Source organism: Acipenser ruthenus, unplaced genomic scaffold (assembly GCF_902713425.1).
Source record: "Acipenser ruthenus unplaced genomic scaffold, fAciRut3.2 maternal haplotype, whole genome shotgun sequence".
NCBI classification, from domain to species: Eukaryota; Metazoa; Chordata; class Actinopteri; order Acipenseriformes; family Acipenseridae; genus Acipenser; species Acipenser ruthenus.
In genome coordinates, this window is record NW_026708826.1 from 11,046 (window position 1) to 32,768 (window position 21,723).

The following is a 21,723-nucleotide window of genomic DNA, read 5'->3' on the forward strand; positions in this document are numbered from 1 at the left end:
TCTCACACACACACAGACTCTCTCACACACACTCGCACACACACAGACTCTCACACACACTCGCACACACACAGACTCTCACACACACTCGCACACACACAGACTCTCACACACACTCGCACACACACAGACTCTCACCCACACTTGCACACACACAGACTCTCTCTCACACACACACACACACACAGACTCTCTCTCTCACACACACACACACACACAGACTCTCTCTCACACACGCACACACAGACTCTCTCTCACACACACACACACAGACTCTCTCTCACACACACAGACTCTCTCTCACACACAGACTCTCTCACACACACTCGCACACACACAGACTCTCACACACACTCGCACACACACAGACTCTCACACACACTCGCACACACACAGACTCTCACACACACTCACACACACACAGACTCTCACCCACACTTGCACACACACAGACTCTCTCACACACTCACACACAGACTCTCTCTCACACACACACACACACACTCTCTCTCACACACACGCACACACAGACTCTCACAGACACACAAACACTCAGGTACTTCACAGTTTGATAAACACCTTTCTGCACAATGCTCTAAGCACACTACACTGCCACAACCCTGCCCGTCGTTCGGCCGCCGGTACTGCTGAGTGCTGTCGTTGCAGCGGTTCCTCGGTTCGCGGGTCAGTGCTTTCCGTGCCGGTCCGGTGGATCTCTCAGTACCTGTTTGTGGAGGACGCGTTGTTCTCGGCTCCCTGGGCGCTTTGTGAGCGCGGGCGGGGGGAGCGATGACCTTTACTTGGGAAAGTGAAAGCTGTTCGCCTGTATCAGAGTTCAAACTGCGGGACACGAAGGAGGGCGCAGCACGAGCTCTCTCAGGACTGAAATAAACTGGTTTCTGGGGCATTGGAAATCAGTTAACCATGGAGGCACTAGGTAAGGTATATATTCGGGGTGTTTTTATTAGTTATTATAAGTAAAAGTCTGCTGTCTTTGTTAATTGTTTATTTGAATTTGTAAAACGCAGCCCCATAGCTGCCTGGAGTTTACAGGTGAAGTTTTCTCAGACTGTTCATCCATAACTATGCATTAAAACAAACTGCATCTTGGAGGAAATAATGTACGTAATACGTTCACTGAAAAAAAGTTTTGACTAGAAGTATTTCTCAATGTAAGAGTTAAGTATCTTTCAGTATTAGCAAATACGTCTATTCAAAACGTTTGTCATTGAAACTATTAGGGTTATTTCACTATTTCAGTATTTGATAGTTACCCCAGTGTCATAGTCATTTAAATGTAAGTACCGGTAAAATGACTTCCCGTTGAATTTGTGTGGAGAAGGCATCGGGGTACAGCCGATACTTCACTCGTATCGGCGAGATTTTCAAACCCTGTCGGCCGCTGCTTGTTCGTGTGAATTAGTTGATGTTAGTGTTCGATCGGGTGAAGTGTAAGGATGCAGTACTTCATTTGAATGTAATGGTAAATCACATGCTTGTGCAAAATGTAATTCAAGTTGAATCACATTAACCTGTTACCCAGTGTTAGCTATTTCACTCTGCTTCGCCTCAGTGTGTGTCTGTGTGTGTGTGTGTGTGTGTCACCCTTATAAAAGCACAGCAAAGTGTAATAAAGCACAGTGAATGTACAGTAAAGCACAGAGACATATGGTAAAGCACCTTCAAAAAACATGGCAAACCACAGTAAACTATGGTAAATACATAGCATAACACATGAAAAAACAAATGCGATTACTGTAGTACACTCTTATAGGGGAAGCTTATCCCTGATAATTCTCAGTACACAAAGCGATCGGCCTGTCTGAGTTTGCATAACAGTGACAAACAATATGTCAAAACAGCAGAGGGGAATTCCAGTATTAACACTGTATTCCCCAGGTAATGTTAGATTACCCTCGTCTTAGCGGTGCTTTATTACACAAACTTTATGGAGCTGGTTGTTAAAACTCTGGTTTGGCTGTATATTAAAAGCAGCAGAAAAGGAAGTGGTTTCTGCATTGCCAGTGTATTGCCAGTATAGTGCCTGTCTGTCTGTCTGTCGGTCATGCAGGCAGATAGACAGACAGACAATATCTCACTGCCTCTGAACATCTCCACCCTCTCCCTCAACCTCTCACTGCCTCTCTCAACATCTCAACCCTCTCTCTCAACCTCTCACTGCCTCTCAACCTCTCACTGCCTCTGAACATCTCAACCCTCTCTCTCAACCTCTCACTGCCTCTGAACATCTCAACCCTCTCTCTCAACCTCTCACTGCCTCTGAACATCTCAACCCTCTCTCTCAACCTCTCACTGCCTCTCTCAACATCTCAACCCTCTCTCAACCTCTCACTGCCTCTGAACATCTCAACCCTCTCCCTCAACCTCTCACTGCCTCTCTCAACATCTCAACCCCCTCTCTCAACCTCTCACTGCCTCTCTCAACATCTCCACCCTCTCCCCCAACCTCTCACTGCCTCTCTCAACATCTCAACCCTCTCTCTCAACCTCTCACTGTCTCTCTCAACATCTCAACCCTCTCTCTCAACCTCTCACTGCCTCTCTCAACATCTCAACCCTCTCTCTCAACCTCTCACTGCCTCTCTCAACATCTCAACCCTCTCTCTCAACCTCTCACTGCCTCTGAACATCTCAACCCTCTCTTTCAACCTCTCACTGCCTCTCTCAACATCTCAACCCTCTCTTTCAACCTCTCACTGCCTCTCTCAACATCTCAACCCTCTCGCTCAACCTCTCATTACCTCTGAACATCTCAACCCTCTCGCTCAACCTCTCACTGCCTCTGAACGTCTCAACCCTCTCTCTCAACCTCTCACTGCCTCTCTCAACATCTCAACCCTCTCTCTTAACCTCTCACTGCCTCTCTCAACATCTCCACCCTCTCTCTCAACCTCTCACTGCCTCTCTCAACATCTCAACCCTCTCCCTCAACCTCTCACTGCCTCTCTCAACATCTCAACCCTCTCTCTCAACCTCTCACTGCCTCTGAACATCTCAACCCTCTCTTTCAACCTCTCACTGCCTCTCTCAACATCTCAACCCTCTCTCTCAACCTCTCACTGCCTCTGAACATCTCAACCCTCTCTCTAACCTCTCACTGCCTCTGAACATCTCAACCCTCTCCCTCAACCTCTCACTGCCTCTGAATGTCTCAACCCTCTCTCTCAACCTCTCACTGCCTCTCTCAACATCTCCACCCTCTCTCTCAACCTCTCACTGCCTCTCTCAACATCTCCACCCTCTCCCTCAACCTCTCACTGCCTCTCTCAACATCTCAACCCTCTCCCCCAACCTCTCACTGCCTCTGAACATCTCAACCCTCTCTCTCAACCTCTCACTGCCTCTAAACATCTCAACCCTCTCCCTCAACCTCGCACTGCCTCTGAATGTCTCAACCCTCTCTCTCAACCTCTCACTGCCTCTCTCAACATCTCAACCCTCTCTCTCAACCTCTCACTGCCTCTCTCAACATCTCCACCCTCTCTCTCAACCTCTCACTGCCTCTCTCAACATCTCAACCCTCTCCCTCAACCTCTCACTGCCTCTCTCAACATCTCAACCCTCTCCCCCAACCTCTCACTGCCTCTCTCAACATGTCAACCCTCTCCCTCAACCTCTCACTGCCTCTCTCAACATCTCAACCCTCTCCCTCAACCTCTCACTGCCTCTCTCAGGCTTTATTGGCATGACAAAATAATACGTTTTGCCAAAGCAGTTAAACAACAAACATGAACACAACTCATAAATACAAACAGATAACCCCCGTACCCCCCTCCCCCAATATGTCCCCCTCCCCTATACAACCCCCCTTATTCGCCCCTCAATCTCTCACTCTCAAACTCTCTCAATCTCTCCCTTACTCCTTCCCCCTCTCAGTGCCTCTCTCAATCCCTCTCCTGTTTTCCTCCTCTTTCCCCCCTCTTGCCCTCTTTCTCCTCCCCAGACTCTCTCCCTAATCCTCTCTCCTGTCTCCCTCCCTCTCTTGCTCCCTCTCTCCTCACCCTCATCCCTCTCCCTCTCCCCCTGTCTCTCCCTCTCCCCCTCTGCCTCTCCCCTGCTCCCCCTCCTCCCTGTACAGGCATGTTTGGCTGCATTGCTCAGCTCTCGCAGGGTCTCTATCACACACACAATCTCTTGAGATATGGTACTTTTCAGCTGTTTGTTTACTGGAAGCAGCCGGGTTATTGAAGGACAAACATTGACCGAGTCAGCAAATTAAACCTGAAACTGGGATTTAAACTCAAACTCAAATTCAAATGGCATGATGAACCGTACAAGCCTTGCCAAAGTGAATGCAGCAAACGCACAGAAATACTGAGCATTTATATCTGTCAAACAGTCCTCAATACCAGGTGTTTGAAAGCCTGTACTGTGCACTTCCAATGAGGAGGCTGCAGGCTGTAACACTGCACACAGATTTCTGCTGCATCTTTCTTGTCTCCAAAAAGATTTGTCGTTTTTACTCCGCTCAGTCCAGACGGTTGTCATGCTGATGCGCTGGGGAGGCCACACTGTGGTTGATCCCTGGAGCCAGCATTGCAGCCGTTGTGTGTGCTGATGCGACAGGGAGCAAAATAGGCTGATCCCTGGAGCCAGCATTACACTTCAGCCATTAACACCAGACAGAAGGATATATATCATCAGATGGAAGGAAACAAAGATGGGTCACATTAGTTTTACAGTAAAATAAACTATGTGTTAGTTGGTGCTTATCTTGGCGAGAGCTGGGTCAAATATCAGCATGAAGTTTTAACACCTACTCTCATGTAATGGAAATCTTAAAGAAACCTCCTTCTCTTTCTGCCAGATTGATAGAATATGTGTCTGTGACTTCTCTGTATTTTGTACAGAGGAGGATGAAATGTGTCTGATTCAATCTCTCCACTGTCACACTGGCTACAGAGTCAAGGCCTCTCTGGGCTTCCCTATAATGTATATCTGCCTGTTTCAATCCGCAGCTTGTGGTCACTAATTCTGGAGTTGGTTAGGATCTTCCTGTGTTTTAGGTTTTTAATTATGGTGAGATAATCGGCCCAGGAGAATTTCCTGTTCTGGCAACTGGAACAATCTTGTTTATTTTGAGTTCTACCTGTGCTTTTACCAGGGGATACCAAAGCAGTACACTATGAGAAGAGGTATCTCTGATCTGCTAAACAGTTCAGCCTGTTCTTAGCTGTCATGTTGCAATGTTTTGTGTTCAGTTTGTGTCCCATCTGGAATAATGCTGTGCTTTGGCTCTGAGCTGTGAAATGCATGTCTTTATAGAGAGCTGGATCACACAATGGGGTGTTCGAATGGTTTATTTATCTGCAGGAATGTGCACACAGCTGTTTTCAAGAGGCTCCGATGTCTTTGCCTGTGCTTGTACTTGTTGTTTGCATTTCTATGTGAGTGATTCGGGATTCTCACACGTTCATCCAGAATATAAGCGGTTAGACAGGGGAGGGAGGGGGGTTTGGGCTTGAAGCAGTCACATGATTATTGGTATCTGTTTTATAGCTGCTCAGTCAAAGGGCATTGTGTTATGAAAGTCCATCTGATTATGATTAATGCAATCCTTCAGTGATAAAGTCCACACAGGATGCATGTCTGTCTTTCTGCCTGCCTGTCTCTGCCTGTCTCTCTGTCTGTCTCTGTCTCTACCTGCCTGCCGCCTGCGGCCTGTCTCTGCCTGCGTTGTGTTTATTTCGTTTTTATTCCTGAGGGATCAATAGGAGTTTGAACCCTGGGCTCTCATTCCTCACTCCAGAGCGAGGGGACCCACGCTGTGCAGCTCAGACAGGCTGCTGTTTGCTTTGCATCACTGAGACACATTGTTTATTTGTCCTGTCTCTGCCAGAGCCATGAAGCGCTTTTAGTTAAATAAACTGTTCCATTCACACAGCCTGTTGGGAGGAAATCAAACACACTGTGGAGTGGCCCTGAGAGCATCTGAATGGATCTCAGCAGCTCTGCTGTCGTTAGTGAAAGTCAGAACTGGGCCTGATCCTTTTCAGGGGATCCCTAAATACCGTAATTGTCTCTCACCTTTTAGATTCATGTCTCTCACCTTTTAGATTCATGTGTTTGACTGGAGTTCTTCATTGGAAAACACCTTGTTAATTACACAACAGCTCTGACCAGCTGATCTGAGCTGTGACTGGGTAGGGTGGAGCTATCTGCAGTCACCAATAAGAAAGCGTCAGGTTTGATTAACGCCCGTTCCGTTAGATTTTCCTCAGCTTGGGTATCTCTTTCCCTGCTGCATTCGCACAACTGCTGGGTCCAAAGCAGAGAATAAACTGAGAACGATGGCATTGATCAGCAAGCACCAGTGAGGTCAGTCAGTGGCAGAGGTGGGATTTGAACCGTGACCTTCTGATTACAAGCCCTGGACTTTAACCACTGGACCACACTGTCTCTTATAGTGTAAAATTTATAGCTGACAGTCACGTATCTTATTAAACTTGTGCAAAATGTGCCCAAGGGATAAGATAATTACTAGCAGTTAATCCCTCGGTCACCAACGGGGAGTGGGTTCAGAGTGGAGAACGGGTCTGGATGGAGTTAGGAGGTAAAAATCTAAAGAGAAATAACAATTGCTATGTGTACTGGTTTTGCAACCAGCATAAAACTTGTTACCGTTAATATTTGTTTTGTGTTTGTTTGGCCAACGTGCCTTTTTGTTTTGTTAAAACTGTTTATTTTCTTGTTTGAATAAAAGCAGTGAGTGCTGTAGCGTCTCAGTTTCGCTCCGCAGTTACCTGTGTTGTGGAGTTAGTTCTGGTCTGACGTCACCAGCTGCAGCCATCGTGTGACACATAAAAGAAAAAGCAAACTACCTTTCCCAGTGCAGATGGGCAATGTCCCTCCTTCCTGACTTGTATCTGTCATTGATTTGTTGTGGGAAGCATTGGGGAAGCATTGTAAAGCACAGAGAGGTCTGGTAAAGCATAGGGAAGCATTGTAAAGCACAGAGAGGTGTGGTAAAGCATAGGGAAGCATTGTAAAGCACAGAGAGGTGTGGTAAAGCATAGGGAAGCATTGTAAAGCACAGAGAGGTGTGGTAAAGCATAGGGAAGCATTGTAAAGCACACAGAGGTCTGGTAAAGCATAGGGAAGCATTGTAAAGCACACAGAGGTCTGGTAAAGCATAGGGAAGCATTGTAAAGCACAGAGAGGTCTGGTAAAGCATATAATATTTGTGTGTGTGTGCTTGTGTGTTTCTCAGTGTGAGTGTGTGTGTATCTTAGTGTGTGAGTCTCTGAATCTCAGTGAGTGTGTATGTCAGTGTGTTTGTGAGTGTGTGTGTCTGTGTGACTCAGTGTGTCTCAGTGTGTGTGTCTCAGGGAGTGAATGTGTGTCTCAGTGAGTGTGTCTCAGGGAGTGAATGTGTCAGTGTGTGTGCGTGTGTCTCAGTGAGTGTGTCTCAGTGTGTGTGTCTCAGTGAGTTAATGTGTCAGTGTGTGTGTCTCAGGGAGTGAATGTGTCAGTGTGTGTCTCTCAGTGAGTTAATGTGTCAGTGTGTGTGCGTGCCTGTGTACAGTGCCTTGCATAAGTATTCACTCCTCTTGGACTTTTCCACATTTTGTAGTGTTTCAACTTGGAATTAAAATGGATTTAATTGGGATTTTTACCATTTGATTTACACAACATACTTAACACTTTGACGGTGCAAAATATTTTTTATTGTGACACAAAAGTTAATTAAACAAAAAAAGACATTTGTTGGTTGCATAAGTATTCACCCCCCTGAGTCAATACTTGGTAGAAGCACCTTTGGCAGCAATTACAGTTGTGAGTCTTTTTGTGTAAGTCTCTACCAGCTTTGCACATCTGGATCCTACAATTTTTGCCCATTCTTCTTGGCAAAATTACTCAAGCTCTGTCAAGTTGGATGGGGACCGTTGGTGAACAGCAATTTTCAAGTCTTGCCACAGATTCTCAATCGGATTGAGGTCTGGGCTTTGACTGGGCCATTCTAAGACATTCGGGTTCTTGTTTTTAAACCACTCCAGTGTAGCTTTGGCTGTGTGTTTAGGGTCATTGTCCTGCTGGAAGGTGAACCTCCGCCCCAGTCCCAGGTCTCTTGCAGACTGAAACAGGTTTTCCTCTAGAATTTCCCTGTATTTGGCTCCATCCATGTTGCCCTCAATCCTGACCAGTTTCCCAGTCCTTGCCGATGAAAAGCATCCCCATAACATGATGCTGGCACCACCATGCTTCACTGTGGGGATGGTGTTCTCAGGGTGATGAGCAGTGTTGGCTTTGCGCCACACATAGCGTTTTGCACTAAGGCCAAAAAGTTCAATTTTGGTCTCATCAGACCAGAGAACCTTTTTCCACATGTTTGCTGTGTCTCCCACATGCCTTTTGGCAAAATCCAAACAGGATTTGATATGGGTTTTTTTTTCAGCAATGGCTTTCTTCTCGCCACTCTTCCATAAAGCACAGCTTTGTGGAGTGTCCGGGTTATAGTTGTCCCATGGACGGTTTCTCCCATCTCAGCTGTGGATCTCTCCAGCTCCTTCAGAGTTACCATTGGCCTATTGGTTGCTTCTCTGACTAATGCCCTCCTTACCTGGTCACTGAGTTTTGGTGGACGGCCTTCTCTAGGCAGAGTCGCGGTTTTTGCCATATTCTTTCCATTTTTTAATAATGGATTTAATGGTGCTCTGGAGGATGTTCAAAGTTTGGGATATTTTTTTATAACCCAACCCTGATTGGTGCTTCTCCAGAACTTTATCCCGGAATTGTTTTGATAGCTTCTTGGTCTTCATGATGCTGTTTTTTTAGATATGTTCTTGTCACAAAGACGGCCGGAGTGGGTGGCGTCAGACCAGAAGCAGGGAGTAAACAGACAGAGACTTGGGGTTTTGGTGGAGCTGAGCGAATGGTTTCGCTCAGGATTTAATAAAACAGCACAGAAAATAAAAGGTTTGAACAATGGAATACAAAACAGGACACGGCACTTGACGCCAAAATAAACAGACAGACAAAACGACTAGACACTAACACACAGGTGAAACGGAGACGAACAAACACGGTGAGAATACACTTATTATATTTATAATTACGCTGACGATTTTACTCCTTCTCTCTCACCCGTTCTCCACTCTCTGAACACCTAACCCTGAGTGCAAGAAATGTGCGTCTATATATACTATTGTGCTGGGATTCAATTACTAATTAATTATTCACTTGAATCCCAGCACGTGAATTAATTACGTGCAACCCCGTGCTCACATATTACATTTAACCAGCACGTGAAGTGATTTGTGCTCTCCTCGTGCCTAAATACAAATATACACTTTTAATACACGTGAAACACAGACCCGTTTATATCCCGTGTACCAATCTATACACCAACATTTACACACGCAACACGCAACACATAACACACAAATGCACACAGGGGCGGGGCGCATTGCCACATATACCCCCCCTTGTGCGCAGCACACATGGCCTCAACGGCCACCTCCCCCCTTAAAAATCCAGCAGTCCAGGACAAAGTCTTGGGCTGGGAAGGGAGGCTTCAGTGGGCCCATGGCTGGCCATGCTGTCAGCACCCCTGCCGGTAGTGGCACGGCTGACAGCCTGTTGGTCCCGTCCTGCAGCGAAAAAGCTGCGGGGGCAGGTGGTCCCCCGACCTCCCCCTTCTTCGTAGCCGGCAGCTCCCTCCTGTGGGGCTCCGGCCACAAGAACTCCTGCAGCGAAACTGCTGCTGGGGAAAGTGGTCTCCAGACCTCCTCCCCCTTCTTCGTGGCCGGCAGCTCCCCTTTCTGGGGCTCCGGCCACCGTACTCCCTGCGGAGGTACGGGCAGCAGAGGCAGCTCCTGCTCCTCTGCTCCGGGCGGTGGCGGAGGCAGAGGCAGCTCCTCTGCTCCTGGCGGTGGTTGAGGCAGTGGTAGCTCCAGCTCCTCTTCTCCTGGCGGCGGTGGAGGCAGAGGCAGCTCCAGCTCCTCTGCTCCTGGCGGTGGTGGAGGCAGAGGCAGCTCCTCTGCTCCTCTGCTCCTGGCGGTGGTGGAGGCAGAGGCAGCTCCAGCTCCTCTGCTCCTGGCGGTGGTGGAACCAGCAGGCATTCTCCCTCTGCTGGCAGCTTGGGTCCTACGGCTGTGGAAGCCCCGACTTCCCTCTTTTTGGGCTGTGGATGCACCGACTCCTCCCTTTTGGGCTGTGGACGCACCGACTCCTCCCTTTTGGGCTGTGGACGCACCGACTCCTCCCTTTTGGGCTGTGGACGCACCGACTCCTCCCTTTTGGGCTGTGGACGCACCGACTCCTCCCTTTTGGGCTGTGGACGCACCGACTCCTCCCTTTTGGGCTGTGGACGCACCGACTCCTCCCTTTTGGGCTGTGGACGTTCGGGCTCCCCCCACTCAGGCGTAGGACGTTCGGGCTCCTCCCACTCAGGCGTAGGACGTTCGGGCTCCTCCCACTCAGGCGTAGGACGTTCGGGCTCCTCCCACTCAGGCGTAGGACGTTCGGGCTCCTCCCGCTTGGGCTGTGGACGCTCAGGCTCCTCCCATTTGGGCTGTGGACGCTCAGGCTCCTCCCGCTCGGGCTGTGGACGCTCAGGCTCCTCCCATTTGGGCTGTGGACGCTCAGGCTCCTCCCATTTGGGCTGTGGACGCTCAGGCTCCTCCCGCTTGGGCTGTGGACGCTCAGGCTCCTCCCGCTTGGGCTGTGGACGCTCAGGCTCCTCCCGCTTGGGCTGTGGACGCTCAGGCTCCTCCCGCTTGGGCTGTGGACGCTCAGGCTCCTCCCCATAACTGCGGAAGGGACAGTGGGCGAACAGGTGATCCTGGTCACAGAGGAGGCACCCCGACGATGGCTTGTTACATCGCCGTGGATGCCTGGCCCTTAGGCGGCACTCCTCCTCCCTGTCCTTCACCTCTTTATCTGTCTCCCGCTTGGGCTGTGGAGGCAAAACCAGCAGGCATTCACCCTCTGCTGGTGGAGATGGGGACAGCAGGTACTCCTCTGCTGGTGGTCCTGCTACCTGGGCTGCTGTTCCGTTTATCATTGCCTCCAGGTAGCTGAGGAGAAACTCCACACCTTCCTCCAAGGTGTGTTCCTGCTGATAGGCCTCCCATCTCTCACTGTCCATCATCCACAGGGCCCGAACGACTATGGGCAGAGCCTGGGCCTCCAGCCCAGCATTCTCCAGGAACCAGTCCCGCCATTTTGTGGCGTCTTCTGCCATTATATATATATATATATTTTTTTTTTCTTTTAAACAAAACCCCTCCTGGTCTGACGCTTGGAGGCGCGGCTATCCCACGATGACACCACGTGTCACAAAGACGGCCAGAGTGGGTGGCGTCAGACCAGAAAAGGAATACACAGACAGAGACGGTGGTGATGATGAGTTGAGTGCAATGGCTGCACTCAGCGTTTATTTAACAAATAAAAGGGTTGTAAACAGCACAAAACAGGACACGGCACTTGACGCCAAAATAAACAGACAGACAAAACGACTAGACACTAACACACAGGTGAAACGGAGACGAACAAACACGGTGAGAATACACTTATTATATTTATAATTACGCTGACGATTTTACTCCTTCTCTCTCACCCGTTCTCCACTCTCTGAACACCTAACCCTGAGTGCAAGAAATGTGCGTCTATATATACTATTGTGCTGGGATTCAATTACTAATTAATTATTCACTTGAATCCCAGCACGTGAATTAATTACGTGCAACCCCGTGCTCACATATTACATTTAACCAGCACGTGAAGTGATTTGTGCTCTCCTCGTGCCTAAATACAAATATACACTTTTAATACACGTGAAACACAGACCCGTTTATATCCCGTGTACCAATCTATACACCAACATTTACACACGCAACACGCAACACATAACACACAAATGCACACAGGGGCGGGGCGCATTGCCACAGTTCTCTAACAAACTCTGGGGCCTTCCAGAAACAGGTGTATTTAATCTGAGATCATGTGACACTTTAATTATTATTATTATTATTATTATTTATTTCTTAGCAGACGCCCTTATCCAGGGCGACTTACAATCGTAAGCAAATACATTTCAAGTGTTACAATACAAGTAATACAATAAGAGCAAGAATACAATAACTTTTGTTCAAGCAAAGTAAAGTGTGACAAACCACAATTCAATAATACAGCAGATAATAGTGATAGTTACATCAGGATATGATTAAATAGTGATAGTTACATCAGGATGTGATTAAATACAAAGTACTACAGGTTAAACACTTTGCAGATTACAGTATTCTGAAGTACAGGATTAAATTCAGTAAAATAGGGGGCAGATAAGAGCAAAATAAAGCACATTTACATGAAGGGTGATAGTGGCCCAGGATACAAACAGAGGAGTTCTACTGGTGCTCTTTGAAGAGGTGAGTCTTAAGGAGGCGCCGGAATGTGGTCAGGGACTGGGCAGTCCTGACATCTGTAGGAAGGTCATTCCACCACTGCGGAGCAAGGGTGGAGAAGGAGCGGGCTCTGGAGGCAGGGGAGCGTAGCGGAGGTAGAGCTAGTCTTCTAGTGCAGGCGGAGCGGAGAGGTCGAGTGGGGGTGTAGGGAGAGATGAGGGTCTGGAGGTAGCTGGGTGCAGTCTGGTCAAGGCATTTGTAGGCTAGTACAAGAGTCTTGAACTGGATGCGAGCAGTGATCGGGAGCCAGTGGAGCGAGCGGAGTAGTGGAGTAGCGTGGGCGAAGCGAGGCAGAGAGAACACCAGGCGGGCAGCAGAGTTCTGGATGAGCTGGAGCGGACGGGTGGCGGACGCAGGGAGGTCAGCCAGGAGGGAGTTGCAGTAGTCTAGGCGGGAGAGTACCAGGGCCTGGACCAGGAGCTGGGTAGCATAGTTGGTGAGGAAGGGTCGGATTCTTCGGATGTTGCTCAGGAAGAATCGGCAAGTGCGTGCCAGAGTGGAGATGTGCTGGGAATAAGAGAGGCAGGGGTCCAGGGTGACTCCAAGGTTCTTAGCGGAGGAAGAGGGAGAGAGTGTGGTAGATTCCAGAGGAACAAAGATAGAGAGATCAGAGGAGGGGGAGGAGGAGGGAAAGAAAAGGAGGTCAGATTTAGAGAGGTTGAGTTTGAGGTGATGCGAGTGCATCCAGGAGGAAATAGCAGACAGACAGGTAGAGATACGGGAGGAGATGGTGGAGTCAGAGGTGGGGAAGGAGAGGAAAATCTGAGCATCATCAGCATAGAAATGGTATGAGAAACCATAGGATGCGATGAGGGGGCCCAGGGAGCGGGTGTAGAGAGATAACAGGAGAGGACCCAAGACTGACCCTTGGGGGACTCCAGTTAAGAGAGGGTGAGGTGTGGAGGTTGCTCCACGCCAGGTTACCTGGTAAGTGCGGTTGGAGAGGTAGGAGGAGAACCAGGCCAGAGCAGTGCCAGAGATCCCCAGGTCAGCAAGAGATGATAGTAGAATAGAGTGATCAACAGTGTCAAAGGCAGCAGAGAGGTCGAGGAGAATTAGGACAGAGGAGAGAGAGGCAGCTCGGGCACACTTAAGTGAGTTGGTGACAGACAGGAGGGCGGTTTCAGTGGAGTGAGCAGAGCGGAAGCCAGATTGGAGAGGGTCAAGCAGAGAGTGGTTGGACAGGAAAGCAGAGAGCTGGCGGTGTACAGTCCGCTCGAGGGTTTTGGAGAGGAAGGGTAGGAGGGAGACAGGATGGTAGCTCTGGAGGGAGGTGGGGTCGAGGGTAGGTTTTTTGAGGAGGGGAGTGATAGAGGCATTTTTGAAGGCAGAGGGAAAGATACCAGAAAGTAGAGAGGTGTTGAGGAGTGAGGAGATGAAGGGGAGTAGAGCAGGAGCAGCAGCTTGAAAGAGGTGAGTGGGGAGGGGGTCCAAGGCACACGTGGTGGGTTTGTGACCCTGGAGCAGGGAGGAGAGGTCAGAGTCTGAGAGGGGCAAGAAGGTGGAGAAGGAGGGCGAGTAAGTAGGGGATGTAGTGGGTGTAGGGGTTGGAGCAGGAGGGGGTGCGGGGGAGGGAGAGGTGTTAAAGAGTTTGCGGATATCTGAGATTTTAGAAGAGAAGAAGGAGGTAAAGTCATCAGGGGAGATAGAGGAGGGAGGAGGAGGGGGGGAGGGTTTAGGAGGGAGGAGAAGGTAGAGAATAGTTTACGTGGGTTGTTAGAGGAGGCTTGGATTACAGATTGGAAATAAGCACATTTAGCAGAGGAGAGAGTAGAGGAGAAGGAGGAGAGGAGAGTGCGGTAAAGGTCTAGGGCAGCAGGGAGTTTGGTTCTCTTCCATTTCTTTTCAGCAGATCGCAGTGTGATTCTTGCCAAGCGGAGCGCAGAGGAGAGCCAGGGATGGGGAGGGGAGGGGCGAGCAGGACGGGAGGTGTAATTGCACACAGGTGGACTCCATTCAACTAATTATGTGACTTCTGAAGGCAATTGGTTGCACCAGAGCTTATTTAGGGGTGTCACAGCAAAGGGGGTGAATACTTATGCAATCAAGACTTTTCAGTTTTTTATTTGTAAATAATTTTGAAAAATATGTAGATTTTTTTCCCCACTTCAACATTATGGACTATTTTGTGTAGATCAGTGTGGCAAAGTGCCCCGCCCCTGTGTGCATTTGTGTGTTCTGTGTTGTATATATGCGTGCGTATGTTAATGTTGGTGTATAGATTGGTACACGGGATATAAACAGGTCTGTGTTTCACGTGTGTTTAAATTGTATATTTGTATTTAGGCACGGGATTGCACATCACGCACGTGCATTTAAAATATAATATGCGAGCACGGGGTTGCACAGAATTAATTCACGTGCTGGGATTCAAGTGAATAATTAATTAGTAATTGAATCCCAGCACAACAGTATATATAGATGCACGTTTCATTCAGTCGGGGTTAGGTGTTCGGTGAGTGGAGAACGAGTGTGGAGAAGGAGGTAATAAGAATAATAATAATAATAATAATAAGGAAAGAACTGTCTCACTCACCGTGTTTCGTTTGTCTGTCTGTCTGTTTACTGTCTAGTCCGTTTTGTTTGTCTTTTTATTTTGGCGTGTAGTGCCGTGTCCTGTGTTTTTGTCTGTTAAAACCTTTTATTTTCTGTTTATTAAATGCTGAGCGCGATCACGCGCCCAGCTTATACCAAACCACATCTCTCTGTCGTTTGTGTTCCTGTTTCTGGTCTGACGCCACCCACTCCGGCCGTCTTTGTGACAATCAGTGACAAAAAATCCCAATTAAATCCATTTTAATTCCAGGTTGTAACACTACAAAATGTGAAAAAGTCCAAGGGGGGTGAATACTTATGCAAGGCACTGTAGCTCTTGGTGACATCTGACCGCATGTGCTGCAAGGGGGGGGTTAATCTCAGACTAATTTTAAAGCTTCTTTCCAAAAACAAGCCGCTGAGAGCTCGGGTTCCACAGGGTCCTGGCATCTTTTCTGGGGTTAGATATGGAGTGTGTTGTGGTAGGAGTTTGGACCTCTCTAATCTCTCCTTCTCTAATCTCTCGTTCTCTGATCTCTCACTCTCCCTCCCCCTCACCCCCCCCCCCCCCCCTCCTGTCTCCAGACTGTTTCTCCCAGGGCTCGGAGCTACGATGCCGGTCCTGAAGAGCCTGCCTGGGAAGCTCCGAGGGTCCAAGCACAGCAGGAATCTGGGAACGCCGTCGACAGCCCCCGGAGCGCTTATCCTGGGAACAATGAACGGGGGGGCAAACCCCTTTGAGGAGGAGGAGGGTGAGAGGGGGGACAACCCCTTCGAGGACAAGGAGGAGGAGGGGGGTGGGGCGAACCCCTTCGAGGAAGAGGAGGGGGGGGAGAGCCCCGCCAGACCCTCCCCGGATCCCTTGAAGAATGAAGAGTGCAGCAGCTCCCTGAGGGGGACCTTGGACAGGATCCGGGGTGTCTCCCCTCTCAAGACCCTGGGCAAGCTGGGCAAGGGGCTGCGCAGTTCTGTCAGGGGAAAGGGGACCCCCGGGGAGGAGAAGACCCCCAGCAGGTCCTCTGAGAAAGACAAGAGGAAGAGCAGCCACAGGAGCTCTGAGGAGCCGACATCCATACTGAGGTACAGAGTGTGTTACAGTGTGGAGCAATACAATACAGAGCAATGCAATACAGTGCAACACAGTACAGTACAGGGACGCGGGAAGTGGGGGGTGCTGGGGGTGTGGCCGCACAGGCAACTTTTCTCATTTACTTTATGAATGAGCATTTGCATTGCCTGCAAGAACGTCATGAATCAATGTTTGTGTGTGCTGTAATTTAGTGTTTCAACCAATTAGCACTAAGCATTGCTATGCGAGGGCGGGCGTTCATTGTTCCAACCTATCACTGATAGTATCAGCACCAAGCACTGTCGTGCGAGAGACCGCGTTTGCTTACAAATGCGTCCTGACCTCGCAACTGGTTTCGCTATGATAACTGTGTGTTTAACAGTGTGGGATGGCAAAACATTACAAATGAATCTCTGTAACTTCCAGAACCACATTTAAACAGTCGAGAAGAAAGGATATTTAACTGTTAACATGTGTCAATATATTTCTCCATAAACAAATCATAACCTTCCTGCGTTTCTTTTTACTAGTAAGAACCAGTCCACGTTCTGTATGCCACTTATTTTAATTTAATTAAACCAAATAAATCGTGCTCTAAACTGTATTTGTAGTGGTGCTGTCTTCTCTGTCATGTTCTTTTCTATTCACTCTGCCCTTTTTTAACTGTGACTGCAGCAGCCCAGGCCAGTGAGGCACGATCATTTCCATAAGTAGGCTCATACTAGTACTGGATTTGGAATGTGAGATTTTTTTACTATGGATTCAAGTAGAAAGTGACAGTTTATGTTTTCGATAAGAACTCAGAAGAGATGTTCAGTCGTAAGGAAGGCAGATTAACAAGGTAAGCTTATGTCTGTTTTAATTGGATGTATACACGGCATGACAAGCTGCCATTTTCATTTTTAGCTTCCAGTAGAAAATAGTTTTTCCATTGACCATTGTGATTGTTACATTTTGAGTTGAATATTTTGTAACTGACCGCAATGTAATGGGGGAGTTCCAAAATGTACAAAAGAAATGCAAGACGTGTATAAAAGGAAGGCGGGGAGGGAGGGATGCAAGACGTTTATAAATGAGAGAGTGGGTGAAACTACTAAGAGATAACACAATTCAAATAAAAACTAAATCTAAACAAATCATTTTTCAGCGATTTTAACTTCATTCGATCTTACTTTCACTCTAAAGAATTACTCACAGATAAACCAACGCAACAAGCTCCATTGCTAACAGGTTTATTGCTCTGTGTCCCAGGATTGCTAATTGTACATTTTTGCTATTTGGTAAGTTTATCAAGCCGTGTGTATCCAGACAGGATATCTGTATTTTATGAAATCAGCGGTGTGTAGTGTAGTGACTACATCCTCCTCACAGTGAGAGGAAAGCCATCAATTTTCATTAAGGAATGTAGAGCTGCAAAATATTTGAGCTCGATTTAATCCAGCCCATGATTAAACAATGCTAATTACAGCTTTACAGACAGGTAGAGAGAACAGAAATAAATCTAAAAATCTACCAACCCTATATTAATAAGTAACAGCTGCTACCCAATGCTAAGCAGTAGCGCGCTGCCTTTAAAACTGTAACTTTGTTTCTCAATGCGTCTACACAATGAATGTACAAAAGGCGGAACTTTCCCGATCAGCATGGGTGTGTGTAACATGTTTTCAAGTCTGATCTGTGTTATGAGACCACCACAATTTATAACGTGTGAATATACACGTTTCGACTAGAAAGCACAGTACAAGCAGGCTATGTGGTTAGTATGTCATTGCATTTTATTTATTCAACATCCAATTTGCAACATAGTTAATACGTTGCCTTGTTGCTTTGAATCTTACCTAAATATTTTTAGACTTGTGTTTCTAATGTCTTATTCCTTATGAAACTCACTTGGTCTGTGCATATTTTGATGGTGAAATGCACACAAAATTATGATTTTGTATATATTTAAATATTACCCGAAGGTGCCCCCCCCCTTTCATTTTCGTCGCACCCAGTTTGAAATTCGTTCCCGCGTCTCTGGTACAGTACAGTACAATACAACACAGTGTAGTGCAATACAGTACAGAGCAATACAATACAGTGCAACACAGTACAGTGCAGTACAATACAACCCAGTGTAGTGCAATACAATACAGTACAGCAGAATGCAGTACAATACAATACAATACAATACAATACAGAACAGTTGAGGAGCTGGTATCCATACTGAGGTAGAGCGTGCAGGCAAGCAGGACAGTACAGAGCAATACACAGGACAGTGCAAAACTGCAAAGCAGCACAATACAGAACAGAGCAAACTGCACAGCACAGAGAAATACTGAAACATGCGTACTGTCTTTAAACCTGTTTGCTGCAGTGTGCTGTTTGTATCTCACAGCAGTGTGCTGTTTGTATCTCACTGCAGTGTGCTGTTTGTATCTCACTGCAGTGTGCTGTTTGTATCTCACTGCAGTGTGCTGTTTGTATCTCACTGCAGTGTGCTGTTTGTATCTCACTGCAGTGTGCTGTTTGTATCTCACAGCAGTGTGCTGTTTGTATCTCACTGCAGTGTGCTGTTTGTATCTCACTGCAGTGTGCTGTTTGTATCTCACTGCAGTGTGCTGTTTGTATCTCACTGCAGTGTGCTGTTTGTATCTCACAGCAGTGACACGCTGTATCAGGTGGTTTGATATTTCTTAACTTGTTTCTTCTCTCTGTGCTGCTCCTCTTGTCCTGTGTTTCGGTTGTTTGGACAGTGGTGGTGTGCTGGGTTAGTTCACAAGTGTGTGTGTCTCTGTGCATCACTGTGTGTGTCTGTGTGAGTCTCTGTCTGTCACTGTGTGTGTGTCACTGTGTGTATGTGTCTCTCTCTCTCTCTCTCTCTCTCTCTCTCTCTCTCTCTCTCTCTCTCGTCTCTCTCTCTTCTCTCTCTCTCTCTCTCTCTCTCTCTCTCTCTCTGTGTTTCTCTCTCTCTTTCTCTTTGTTTCTCTCTCTTTCTGTCTGTGTTTCTCTCTCTCTCAAATTCTAAATTCAAATTCAAAAATGCTTTATTGGCATGGCGAGAGCGCTCAGGTATTGCCAAAGCTTTTATAATACAAAACAGAAATAATAAAACAGAAAATACAATTACAGAACATAACAAACACAAAAAAACATTGTTCCCTTCCCTTTGAACGATATAACTACCTCCCTCTTTCCACCCTCCCTCCTCCCTCCTCATCACCAGTAACCCATGGTCGTGTATGCAGGGTGTCACACACTGTCCCTCAGGTTGTGGCAGTCAGACACATACTATGCTGCTAGATTTGCAGTTCGCTGCTCCTCTCCTAGAAGGATGGGGATTTTACTCGAATTGGAGAGGAGGTTAAACTCTGCCATTTGTTTTTTGAATTGGGGGATATATCTCTCCCGTATCTCTGTGTATTTTGGGCAGGACAACAGGAAGTTCATTTCTGTTTCTACCTCTCCCAGATCACAGTGACAGCACAGCCTTTTTTCTTTGGCAATCCAGGTTTTTTGTGCCGCCCAGTTTCGATGGCCAGGCTGTGGTCACTGAGTCTGTACTTGGTCAGGATCTGTCTATGTTTTGTGTTTTTGACCCTGACCAGATATTCTGCCAGGGTAAATTCTTTTTTAAGGTCCAGATAGCATTGTAATTTATTGTGTGATTTAATTTCGTTATTCCAATGTACTTTATAATTGTTTTCCAGATTTAGATTAATTTGTTTCATTTTTTGTGCTGGTTGGTGGTGTTCTGAAGCTCGCTGGTATTAATTTGACTTATTTGGCTGAGCTTCAGTACCATTCTACTGAGGGGGTTCTCTTGTGGGGGCTGTGTGCAGCTCCGCAGTGCAGTGTGGTGGTAGGACTGCAGATCAGCCTGCTGTAGATGGACCCAGTAGTTGAGTGCTTGTTTCTGTATGGAGTGGAGTAAGGGGAACCGGCCCAATTCAGCCCTGCAAGCGCTATTGGCTGCACTCCTGTGAACCTGCAGGAGGTGTTTACAGAATTCCAGATGGAAAATTCTCTATGGGGCTTTGATCCCATTTTTTATAATCAGGGTTCATAAGGGGACCCCATACTTCACTACCATACAGAAGGATTGGCTTTATTATGCTGTTGAAAATTTGTAGCCACATTTTTATGGTGGTTTAATTTTGTATAGCCAATTCTTTATTGCATAAAAAGCCCTGCGCGCTTTATCTCTTAATGCATTTATAGCCAGGTTGAAGTTCCCAGACGCACTGATTTTTAGACCCAGGTAATTGTAGCTGGTGCTGTGCTCCAGGGTGTTGTTTCCCAGGGTGAAGTGGTACCTCTCTCTCTCTGTGTTTCTCTATCTCTAGCAGCTATGTAAATCCTTTGCTTTATTGCTTTATTGTTTTATTGTTTTATTGTGAGCTACAGAGCAGTTTCAAATGAGTTTTGACGTGATTCAGAAAAGCGTTTGTCCAGGCTGAAGACCTCGGCTTTACTGGAGTTCATCAGAGATTTCACTGCACTGAAGTTAGTATTGTAGCTGCCTGCCTGTAGCTCCCCTGTGGAATAGACAGGAGGCAGTGCTCTGTGCGTGGCAGAGGGGGGTCAGAGAAATCCAAACTGTAACGAGAGAGAGAGAGGTTTTAAACCTACTGAAAATATAACTTCCTCCCGGGTTTGAAATAAAGACCAGTTTATAATGAAAAGCGTCAGAGCAGTAATATGGAGACAGCTATTTTCACGACTTTCTTATTCTATTGGAGTAGCTGCCTTGAACGATTGCATTGCTATTGCATTGCCATTATAGTGCCATTACATTACCATTGCCGTGCCATTGGATTGCCATTGGATTAGGAAATGCGGATTGCACTTCTACCAAATATCTGTTTTCAATGAGTATGCTTCTGAAAAGACTCCTTAAATCATAGCGGAAGTGCAGAGGTGGCTTGTGCAGCTGTGATTTCTGTCCCCTCTGTAGCTATCCAGCTACACACCTCCAGTGGTCAGAAACATGACAGTGTAATCTGAAGCATTTTAAACACAGCAGACCCTGTCTAACACCCCTCTCTCCCCCTCCTTCTCCTTCCCCCCTCCCATGTCCCTCCCTCTCCCCTGCCTTCCTCTCCCCGCTCTTTGTCCCCACCCCACCCCCCCCTGTGGTGTGCGCAGCCGTCTCCCTGGGAAGCGCAAGGAAAGCCTGTCGAATGGCGAGCTGAGCCCCCCAGAGAGGGAAGGGGGAGAGGGGGACCCCAAGAGGAGACTCTCCTTCCTGAAGATCGGCCTGGGGGGTAAGAGCCGGCGCGAGTCCCAGGCCGAAAAACTGTCCCTGGAGAGAGAGGGGGAGCGAGTGGAGGAAGAGAGGGAGGGAGAGAAGGAGGAGGAGAAGAAGGCCAAAGAGCCACTTTCAGGTGAGACAGCTTCAGATATGGAAAAAGACCTTCTATATAATATATGAAATGTAATGGAGAGTTTCATTCTCTTGAACGCTTTGCTGTGCCTGGAGGTGGGTCTGTCGTACAAGGAGTGCAACAGAATGAAACACACTCTCAACACGATTAGGGAGAGACACCCAAGCCTGATAAACAGATTATAAGAGACACCCAACACACCACAGATTCATTTATATAAACCTGAGGTAAAGGGAGAGGGGAGAGCGAGGAGGGAGGATCTGTCATACACAGAGCGTGCTGTGCTGTTACTGTGGGGAACCTAACTGAATCTGTGACAGGACAG

General features: G+C 47.5%; 1 protein-coding gene across 1 annotated transcript; it reads left to right on the forward strand.

Moving 5' to 3' along the window:
• Positions 1-246: 246 nt before the first annotated feature.
• LOC131736330 (uncharacterized) lies at positions 247-21,398 on the forward strand (the record flags this gene model as incomplete). Its single annotated transcript, XM_059021848.1, has 3 exons — positions 247-937; positions 15,546-16,040; positions 21,160-21,398. Coding segments are annotated over exons 2-3 (706 nt in total), but the record flags the coding sequence as incomplete, so codon positions are not given.
• Positions 21,399-21,723: the final 325 nt, after the last annotated feature.